General features: G+C 38.7%; 1 protein-coding gene across 1 annotated transcript; it reads left to right on the top strand.

Annotated features, from left to right (window-relative positions):
- The first annotated feature begins 1,575 nt into the window (after positions 1–1,575).
- On the top strand, positions 1,576–6,534 carry galr1a (galanin receptor 1a). Its single transcript, XM_085148991.1, has 3 exons — positions 1,576–2,631; positions 2,913–2,978; positions 4,908–6,534. Exons 1-3 carry the CDS (start codon positions 1,978–1,980, stop codon positions 5,259–5,261), a joined length of 1,074 nt encoding a protein of 357 aa, XP_085005117.1. The 5' UTR covers positions 1,576–1,977; the 3' UTR covers positions 5,262–6,534.
- The last annotated feature ends 4,796 nt before the right edge of the window (positions 6,535–11,330 follow it).

Raw genomic sequence — 11,330 nt, 5'->3', positions numbered from 1 at the left:
AAATTAGATTTGATCTTTATTGTGGAGTGCTAAAGTGCTAAAGTCATGTTCTCTACTTGGTTGTCTGAGTGCTTGTAACTGGCTATAATATCATAGACCAGTCATAGTCTGTATATTTAAAGTCCCCACTCTCACTCCTGCATTTCTTTTCTCTCTCGCTGCCTCCTAACATGCCTTTCCCCTTTTGTTTTCCATTATCTTCAGCCAACAGTACCAACATCCTGGTGGCCAGCAGCACTGGAGCCAGTCGTTAACCCTGACATCTACCAATCCATTATGGAAATCTTCTTTATGATTCCATTTATCCAGGCTTGGGACTGTCACTGGGAGTACAGCTTGTGTCCTGTTCATTGTTGGGTTGTTATTGGCTATTGGACATTTTGAGCATTTTAATATCACAGTGGTCAGCTTGCTTAAATTAATGTCCCTAATTAGCAACAGCCTCCATAGCTAATGGTAAAAGTGAGTTGATCTCCATAGGTTCCAGTGGTAAAATCCTTTTTAAACTTTAGAGCTTTAAAAAGCATGTTTAGAACAAACAGTTTGGATAGTTTTACCGTTCATAACAACAATTATTTGCTAGTAGATGGTCAAATAAATCAACCATTTGTTAACTGGTAGATCTTAATGTGCAGCTTTACTTAACAGTTGAGCTGCAGCTGATAGCTTTCTGCTAGGCTTCATTTGCCATCAAGGGACCTTTTTACCATGTTTCCAATGTTTGTGCTTTCTGGATTACTGTTTATGAGATTATCTGAAAAATAACATGGCTTGCTGTTTGGAACAGACTGTCCAAGAAGTTTATGCTTAGGTTTTAGTCAGATTTCTATTCTTAAATTTTGCACCATGACTTTGCATTACACCTGTATAGTTTATGGATGCATGAGGTAGCTATCAAAGCTGAGGTGACATCTTATTCACCAAAATCACTTCTGGCTATGAAAAAACAAAACGATACTATCAAAACAAAACAAAACAAGCCCCAGAAAAAACAAATAAAATACAAAACTAAACAAACCCCTTATATTGACGCTGTGTCATTCGTGGATCGATGATGTCACAGCACATATGTCCATCTTTTACATACAGTCTATGTTAGCTAACTACAGTATGTCCTTCATTGCACTGGTAAAGCACCAAGAAAGACAAGTCAGATCCTGCATCCCTATAAAAAGCTGTTTGGTAAATGTTCTGAAACTGTTACAAATAGTACACGCTAATATAGATAAACTATTCATCTCCTTTTTGAAGTCATACCAACTTCTTATAAGCAAGGATTACAAATCAGATACTTTATTAAGATTTTACAAATGATAATGACAAAAATATTTAATTAAACCTCTGTTTTACTTTGTTTTTTTACTTTTGACTGTTTCTATTACATTGTAACATGAGTTCTCTTCTGTCAATGGACACTTCATAAAAGTATATAAAAAAAAAGAATAAGGAATCTATGAAAAGACTTAAAAAGTCTCAGAGCAGCATAATAAATTTTCATGCTATCGGTCCCTGAAAATACCTAAATCCATTTATTTTTGCTTGAAGTGAGCTTCTGGGGGAGATAATACATGCCATATTTACAAAAAAATTAATTATGTATGCATGTATATGATCTATTTCCTCTCATATAGCATATTCCATGTGCCAGCATGTGTTATTTTTGGATTTTCCTGGTTTAATAAAGTGGTACTAAATACTTCCGGATGTGGCTTGTTAACGTGAATTCTTAAAGCAGGCACCTGGTTTCTTTTTAGTTCTGGTTCACTGGCTATATGCCGCTGAAAAGTGAAAAGGTATTGGTGCGTACAGTAGGGTGACGTTTCTTGGGAAGGCAGGCAGGTGGGGAGGGGGTCAGCCTGCAAATACATGAGCTCTTTCCTGTCTTTACTCTAGAGCAAATCTATCTTCAGCTTGAGCCTCATAGAGGTTATCCATCCTTCGTAAAAACATGTAACTTTTCTTCACTGGCGGAAAATCATGGATCTACAGGTGGAAAACCAAAGTCAGCCTTTCGCCACCAACACCATGAGGCTGCCAGCTAAAATCATCCTGGAAATGGGAGTAGATAACTTCATTTCTCTTCTAATATTTGGACTCATTTTCATTCTTGGTGTGCTTGGGAACACACTGGTCATAACCGTGCTGGCGCGCAGTAAACCCGGACAACCGAGGAGCACAACCAACATATTCATCCTCAACCTGAGCGTGGCTGACCTGTCCTACCTGCTCTTCTGCGTACCTTTCCAGTCCACCATCTACATGCTGCCTACGTGGGTGCTCGGAGCGTTCATTTGCAAGTTTATCCACTATTTCTTCACCGTGTCTATGCTGGTCAGTATTTTCACTCTGTCAGCAATGTCCGTGGACCGTTACGTGGCCATCGTCCACGCTAGAAAATCCTCCTCGATCCGGGTGGAGAGGCATGCCATGCTCGGAGTGGTGCTGATCTGGACACTGTCCGTGGTCATGGCAGCTCCCGTTGCGCACTACCAGAGCATCGTGGAGAGGGAGAACAACAACACCTTCTGCTGGGAGGTCTGGCCGGAACACCAGAGGAAAGTCTACGTGATGTGCACCTTTGTGGTTGGATACCTTCTGCCTCTCACTTTGATATCTGTCTGCTATGCAAAGGTGAGCGCGCACGAACCAGAGTCAACATGTGACCATGAATATACAGTGTAATAACGAATTTTCAAAGTGTTGAAGAAATTAATGCGTTAACTTCTTATTCAGATCGCATTTCTCTCTTTTATAGTGTAAAAAAATACTTATTTTAACAACAATGGATTGGTTTGTAAAAAAGGTTTAAGTGGTCCTTCAACATCTGCCCAGATGTCTTTCTGAAAATAAATAAACGTGAAATAATTTGGCAGCTCCTTGAAAACATTCACATGTGCGTTTTGTGTTTTCAGGTTTTAAATCATCTGCACAAAAAGCTCAAGAATGTCTCAAAAAAATCCGAGCTCTCCAAAAAGAAGGTTGGTGGAAGCAATTTTCTTTTGCTTTTGATTTCTCACTAAATTACGAGTCGTGATTGAACAGTTCGCTGGCTGAGAGGTTAATGTGCTCATTAGGTACAGATAAAAATGCCTGCACTCTTGAACTCCATTTACAGCACTTATGTGTCAGCATAAAAATCTAGACTAAATTGCCCAGTGGGGTTCTGGTGATGCTGTGAAGTGTCATTTTATTGCATTTAGCTCAAAACTCGGCACTGAGCTATCACTAACAATTCTTTTCCAATAATTTATACAACCTTGCTTCCAAAAAAGTAAATGTATAAAATCTAAATAAAACAATGTGCAAATTTTCTGCATTTATTCAGAAATCTTTATAGGCTGTCTTAGATCTTTTAGTCTAGATGACACTGTAGTAAAAAACTGACACAAATATTCAATTTACTGCATTGGCTCAGCAACACTTTTGGTGAAACAAACATGTGTGGAAGACTGGAACTACCAAAGAATTTAGCAATAAAATGTAACATTTAAAAAAATGATTGAATAAAGATATAAAAGAAAAAAGAAAGAAAGAAATATATGTCTGAAGTCTCGATATGTCTCACAGCTGATAGATTAGTCAGTGCCTGTGTTTAATTTGGTATTATATCTCATGCAATTAATGGGTGGCTCCATAGTGGTCACCACATTCACCTAACATGCAAAAGATCCTTAATTTGAGACTGTGAGAAGGGGCAAACCCGTGCAAGCATTGCATCAGGAAGAGAATCAAACATGTGGATCCATCTGCTGTAATGACCAGAATAGGGGAGCAGGTGAAAGATGCTTCGCTGTCTGATGCATTTAAAGATATATTTTTATTAAGTTATTTGTTTATTTATGTTTGATTTTGGCAGTATTGGTCCACCATAGACTCTCTGGGTCATGTGCTTTTAATGTGCAGTGAGGCAAACTAGAAAACTCTCTTGTGGTTTGACCAATAAAAATTTAAAATAGTTTTTGGACGTCACGAGGAGAGAGACCAAACAGCTTGTCAGAGTTCAAAGACAGCATTCCTGATAGTTCACATGGCACGGATAACATCTATGAAGGCACCATTATTGCTAAATGATTCAATTTTCAATTCAATTTTATTTATATAGCGCCAAATCACAACAAAAGTCGCCTCAAGGCGCTTCATAGATACAGAGAAAAACCCAACAATCATATGACCCCCTATGAGCAAGCACTTTGGCGACAGTGGGAAGGAAAAACTCCCTTTTAACAGGAAGAAACCTCCGGCAGAACCAGGCTCAGGGAGGGGCGGCCATCTGCTGCGACCGGTTGGGGTGAGAGAAGGAAGACAGGATAAAAGACATGCTGTGGAAGAGAGACAGAGGTTAATAACAGATATGATTCAATACAGAGAGATCTGTTAATACATAGTGAGTGAGAAAGGTGACTGGAAAGGAAAAACTCAATGCATCATGGGAATCCCCCGGCAGCCTACATCTATTGCAGCATAACTAAGGGAGGATTCAGGGTCACCTGGTCCAGCCCTAACTATATGCTTATAAATGATACACAACGCTAGGACAACAGCTTCCATCCTGAAACCATATTTCAGCGAAAAAATGCCAAACCTTGTTTTGGGAATATTCCAACAGAATTGCTTCTGAGTATAAGAGTTAGGGTTTTAAAGTGCCTGCAGTAAAGACCTGACAGTATATAGTAAAGCATATAAACTCTACAGAGTGTTGTTAGAAGAAGAGGGGATTCTGTTAGGATCAAGTTTAAAATGAACAGATGTTTTTCAAAAGCAATGGCACATTTGATTGGTTGCACTTGTAAACTTTTAAATAAGTATAGGGTTTAAATGTCTAATAAATATATTCACCTTTTATTTACATTTTACACATGTTCCAACTTTTTTGTGACACGTGACCTGTGATCATCTCTTTTCCACAGACTGCTCAGACCGTCCTCGTGGTGGTTGTTGTCTTCTGTCTGTCCTGGCTGCCTCATCACATCGTCCACCTGTGGGTGGAGTTTGGCTCCTTCCCTCTGAACCAGGCCTCCTTCGTGTTCAGGATGGTGGCTCACTGCTTGGCCTACAGCAACTCCTCTGTTAATCCCATCATCTATGCCTTCCTGTCTGAGAACTTCAGGAACTCGTATAAGCAGGTTTTCTGGTGCCGGGCGCCCAGTGAGTGTCCTCTGAACGAAAACAGAGACCCCCGCAGCAGAATGGAGACGGCACCTTCCACTAATGTCAGCGTGTCTTATAAAGGTCACGACTCTCAGATCAGTAAAATGCTTTGATGACACTGGCGGTGCATCCTGAGTACAGCCTGCCGGATAATGGATTTTTTTAAAGGCTGAAACTACTGATATGAAAGTTTAACCAAATCCAGAGTTTCATATATCGACTGATATTTGTATTTTGAAAGACTTTAAAGAGCATGTTTGATTTGGGCCTTCATTCCTCAATGTGGCACATTTGCATATCTCATGTATACACAAGAAGTAATCATTTTAAATGTCAGGAAATATTATCCCATTTCCTGCTCAAACAGATTACAAGAGGTGGAAAAAAATCTGTGTAATATATATAGTCTGTATATAGAATATGAACATGACTAAATGTCACCCACTGATTTGTGAAATCTCATTTTGAAGACTTGTTGTAAGTATCGTGACTGTCAGTGTTTATGATGCCAGAAGTGAGTATACGTTTGTACAGGATGGTGAAGAGTGAAGTTATCAGGTAATGCTAGCAAGATCAGCATCAATGCACTGGTGATTTGCGCAGAGAATAATTATTGCTAATTGGCAGCGTTGGGGATTAACGGAATACATGTACCGCCGTTATGTATTTAAAATACAAAATATGAGTAACTGTATTCCGTTACAATTACCGTTTAAAAAGGTGGTATTTAGAATACAGTTACTTTGTTGAAATAAATGGATTACACAGCGGTACTTCCCTGTTTCATATTGTGGCGGGTCAGGACTGTTTGGGTTTTGTTTGACAGCTACGTTCTGTAGTTCCAGGCGGCAGCGTTACGGTTGCCATGGTTACAGGGTAACGCTGTCTCTCTCTCTGTGTGTTTCCTGGGTGAGAGAGGCCTTTTTGTTGTTGTTGTGCTAAGCTAATAGGCAGAATGCTACAGGCATAGCTCTAAAGAATGTAGCATCATAGGCAGTGTAGTCCGTGCTGCAGGGAGAATGGACTGCCATACCCGTTATGTGTCTGTGAGCGAGGGAGGGAGAAAAAGGAAAAGTACAAGTTGTCATCAAGCAAAAACGGGAGCTGGAAGCATGTAAATATAATAATAACCACTGCAGCCAAGAAGAGAGCCTGACAAGCCCAGTTGTAAGTAAGCTATTAAGACTCCACTGTACACCGTGTTCGTGTTTTCCTCCAAAAACAATAAGTTCTGTTGGAGCAGCCTTTCAACGCCTCTCTCTGTCTCTCGCAAGCAAAGTTGACCCAGACAACAAAGTAAAGCTATTTTTCGGCTACGAGCCCAACACGGAACCCGACGTATTAGTCAGAGGTCCCTTTACTACGGTTCGGAGCCGCGGACCTTCAGTAACAGTAATAAATCACAGCAATAGTACATTCACATAGTTGTAAACAGCATGATAATATATTAAGTAATCCAAAGTATTCAGAATAAGTTACTCTCATTGAGTAACGTAACGGAATACGTTACAGAATACATTTTGGGGCATATATTCTGTATTCTGTAATGGAATACATTTTAAAAGTAACCTTCCCAACACTGCTAATTGGTACTAATTAACCAAAATACAAATATAATACTAAAACTTCACTCAACACAACAGCAGCATTGGTTTCTCTGACTGGTTATTTGCATAATTAAAAGTGCTTTAATTCAAGTTAAATGTGCTGTGTTATAAAATAACATTCTCATTACATTATCGACATCAGAGCTATATTTTATACCACTTTTTAACCTTTTATTTTCTTTACTACCACTGAACATTTTGAACATGGGAGTTTATGGGGACTGAATCACTTCTGGATTTAGCATCAATGATACAGGGTGTATCTAACAGAATCATTCAATTTCAAAAGGCAATATATTTTTTTAAGTAATGGATATAGAAACTTGCATGGTTGAATATAAAGTTTTACATACCAAACTTACAATGTTCACAAGTGCTCAAAGTGTCCTGATAGTCAAACTTGTTCCGTACGTTTGTGAGGATGTCACTGCAGCCACTGCTGTTGTTATTATGTCTACTGGCAACTGTGTGAAACTCACAAATCTCCTCTTTCTATCAGTGTGTGTTTCGATTGTTACTGGTGAACAAAGATTAAAGCACCATGAAATTATATGATGCTGTTTGATACACCCACGAATTTAGGAACTATGTTTTTGGCACTTTCTATTGGCTTAATTTTCAGAGATGGCTGCCTGGTGAATATTTACCAGGATCAGTCAAAAGCTGTTGGACAGAAGCTTCTAGATATTGCTGGAAGATCCAGTGATAATTGTTATTTTGCCCAGATTTAGATGATTAGTTTACAATTTAACTCTGTCTGCCTAATGGGATGTACATACTGTACAGTCTATACCAGAGAGATATGCGCGTAAGTGATAACGGTAAATGGACTGGTTCTTGTATAGCGCTTTTCTACTCTCACTGAGCACCCAAAGCGCTTTATACAACTCGTGCATTCACCCAATCACTTCGCATTCACACTCCGATGGATGCATCGGAGGGCAACATAGGGTTAATATCTTGCCCAAGGATATGTGGCATGTAGACTGGAGGAACTGGGATTGAACCACCAACCTTCTGGTGAGTAGGGGACCTGCTCTACCGCCTGAGCTACAGCCACTGAAAATGCAATAATGCATCATTTAAATCACATTGTAGATAACCATTCTGCTCTCAAAGATCAAAGGTGAAGGTTAAATATAGTCTCACCTGAGCTGCCACAGACCTTAAGTTTCTCTGTAATCTGTGGCTTCCTGTGTGTTTTGAATGGATTATCCAGTGTGTGTGTGTGTGTGTGTGTTGTCTACCTGTTGCGTAGTCTGTTTTTGTATAGAGGGGACTTAAAGGCAGTGTCTTTGTGCGAAGCGTTTTCACTGAATGTGCGGAAACTATGTGCACCAACTGCAAGCAAAGAAATGTCTAAAACCAAAATGTGTAAGTGTACAGTATGTGTGTTCAAATTGTACAAAGACATGAATAATTTATGTTACAAACCAATAAACTCTTTTTAATAGCTCATGTGTGCATGAAACATGTTTGATGTCATGAATTTGCTCTGATATAACCAGAGCAGCGCTGAGCTTGCTTACCTGGCTTCTTTATTGCACAGATTGCATGCCGTTTCCTGTTTATCCCCCGGGCTGAATTTGATTAACTTTTGCAAACAGGTGCATGCTCCTTTCTGCAGTATTGTCTGCCCTCTGCAGGCATTATTACACTGAAAAGTGGGGCAGTGCAGACTCAAGTGCTGCCTTAGAAAAGAGATAAAAAGCATTTGCACACAAATACAAACAATGCACACAGAGAATGAGGAGATTTTAGATCTAAAAAGTGGATTTGCTTTAAAGAACCAGTAAATAGATCACCTTTGGTGACAGTGTCCTTTAATGTGAACACTTTATTGGTAGTTATACAATTTGCTTCTATTGTTCTGCAGTGTACATGATGTCCTGTTGCTGTGACTGCGAGTTAAAGCAGGAACACACTTCAAGTAGCAAATACTGTTCAGAATACAGATGACAAACTTGTGACTGTCAAGTCTAAATTTATAGTAATTTAACAATAAATACATCTAAATATATTTATTCCATTTTATTTAGTTTCATTTCATTTCATAAAAACATCATGTGGTCGACTGCTCCCATAAACAACTGAATGAAACATTCACTTTATAAGGTTGATCAATAATAAATACAAAATTCCATCCATTCGCTTCTGCTTATCCTTTTCAGGGTCGCGGGGGGCGCTGGAGCCTATCCCAGCTGTCATAGGGCGAGAGGCGGGGTACACCCTGGACAGGTCGCCAGTCTGTCGCAGGGCCAACACACAGGGACAGACAACCATTCGCACTCACATTCACTCGCACATTCACACCTAGTGGCAATTTGGATTTTCCAATTCTCAGGTATACAAATACAAAATTATTTTTGTACAAAATAATACAAAATTACTTTTTATAATTACAATTTTTTACAGTATTTAGTACATCATTTACTTTTGTACAGTTTTGTGGCTCCACAGTGTCGTTAACACATTTACTTGGTAACCAAAAGGTCTCCTATTCGATTCCTATAATTTTGAGGTACTTTTACTGTAATTGATCTCCACTCTGAGTCACTTTTGGTTCAGTTTGGTTCTAATTGTGCTGTCACGAACTTTGTTTGTTTTTTTACAGTATCTCGGAGCATTGGCGGGTCTGACCTTGGTTGAATTTGTTGGACCTAGATTGCGGGGCTGTGTTAATGCTGAATACTTCAGACCAGCAAAGTGCAAACACTTGCTTTTTTAGTGGTGGTCACACTTGTTGATCTTCAATCAAACACTTGATTAGCAGCACCTGACTGCGACTTACCCATGTAATTCTCATAAATATGAACATGAAATGGTAAATTTTATTCCTTCTTTCATGATTTGATATTCTTTACTGTAGTGTTATTCCTGAAGATAACCTAGAACATAAAAGTATACAGACCCAAAGCATCATGTCTGATGACTCATTTCACTCTAATCATTTTTTTCATAATGGGCTCTGTTATGTAATATGCTCAAATGATGCTCATCTTATTTTCCATTAGCTGAAAACTGAGTTAAAGGCGCAGCGTCACAGTGTGGGAGGATGATGAAGAGCTGGTTTAACTGCAGGTCCCTCAGTTATGTGAAGAAAAAATATATATCTCAGTCTCATGCCCTGAAGAAAATGACTGCATCTGAGGTCTAAAAAAAAATATGAGGATGAAAGGACACGTTAGTAAAGGAAAATGTAAGAAAACCGATTTTCCTGATGTTAATTAAAAAGCTGTTTTAACCTCAGTTGAACAGCAGAGGTCAGGCTTACACAAGTGTTGATATTCAAGCCTCTCTTTCTCTGCTCTGTTTAATTTGCATCTTCTGCAAATGTATTCTCTGTTTAAATTTAATATTTCTGGATTTTTAAAGAGCAAATTTTAAAAATTTGGGATAAATAATAATTTAAGAATTTCAATCAATCCGATTATTTTGGTGGGTACTTGTATTTTCTCCTTTCTCTTCCATCTAAATTATCTTTAATTTCTCTGCTGGTTGGAAATTCATTTCTAGATCTTGTATGCTAATCAGTTCCTGAAGCCTCTCCCATTTGTCATTTCCCCTCTGTGGCAGCTGACTCCTCTATCCCTCCCCTGAGACTCCCACCCAGCCTATTGAATGTGTCATAAATAATAAGGGCTAATTAGATATGAATTGATCGTCTATAGGTCGCAGGCATTTTCATCCATCACTCTAAAAGCTGTTTAACAATAGATTACCTCCAAATAATCCTCCATGGAGCAGGTGAATGGGGCGGTGGGCCATTACAGCCTTGTTTAGTACGGGTCGCAGTTGGAGTCATAATTCTCCCGAATAATAAATATTGCCTTAGTCTGCTCTTTCACTGCTGTAGGTGGTGTTTTAATACAGAGGAGGATATGAATCATTTCACGATTTCACCAGAGGGTTTTAGGCTCCAGCTTAAAAATTTGTGATCATTTTCCTGCTTTTTTTTTTTTTAATGTTTTTGTGGATTTTTAAAATTATCATTATTATTTTTTACTCCTGTCAGCTTCAAATTCTAGATTTTGGTCCTGTTTTATCTCACTGATACATTGTGTTGTATAAGATTATGCTCCAGAGAGAACATTAATCAGTGTACAAAAGAGCCTTAATGTGTCTTGAGGACAGAAGAGTTAAAACGTAGTTGAAAACTTGAATTGTCTTTTTTAAATGAATAAATAGAGAGAATGATTAGCAAACCTGTGTAAGTACCCATGGAAAAATAAACTCTATAGATCAGAAAACACCAAAGCTAACAGTGGGTAGTGGTTTAGTTTATAGACTGTATATAAAAGATGGGGACAGCAACACCAATGTGCCTTAAAGCTGAGTTCTGACTCCTCTTCTTGCACGCTGAAGTCCTGGAGTAGAGACATCTCTGGGGAAAAGCTGGGTATGATTTGGTTTGCAGCTACTCTCAAGATGTTAAATCGTAGTCATACTGACATGTACTGCCAATATCCCACATTTTGTGTTTGTAGCTCTGAGTATTCCAGTGTTTATAACACATTTTAACCAATACTATTGACCAAAGAACTGCACATCGGCTGTGATTTTCTGCTTATCAGC

This window comes from Neolamprologus multifasciatus, chromosome 22 (genome assembly GCF_963576455.1).
Source record: "Neolamprologus multifasciatus chromosome 22, fNeoMul1.2, whole genome shotgun sequence".
Taxonomy (NCBI): domain Eukaryota; kingdom Metazoa; phylum Chordata; class Actinopteri; order Cichliformes; family Cichlidae; genus Neolamprologus; species Neolamprologus multifasciatus.
This window is presented reverse-complemented; position numbering and strand designations above follow the sequence as displayed.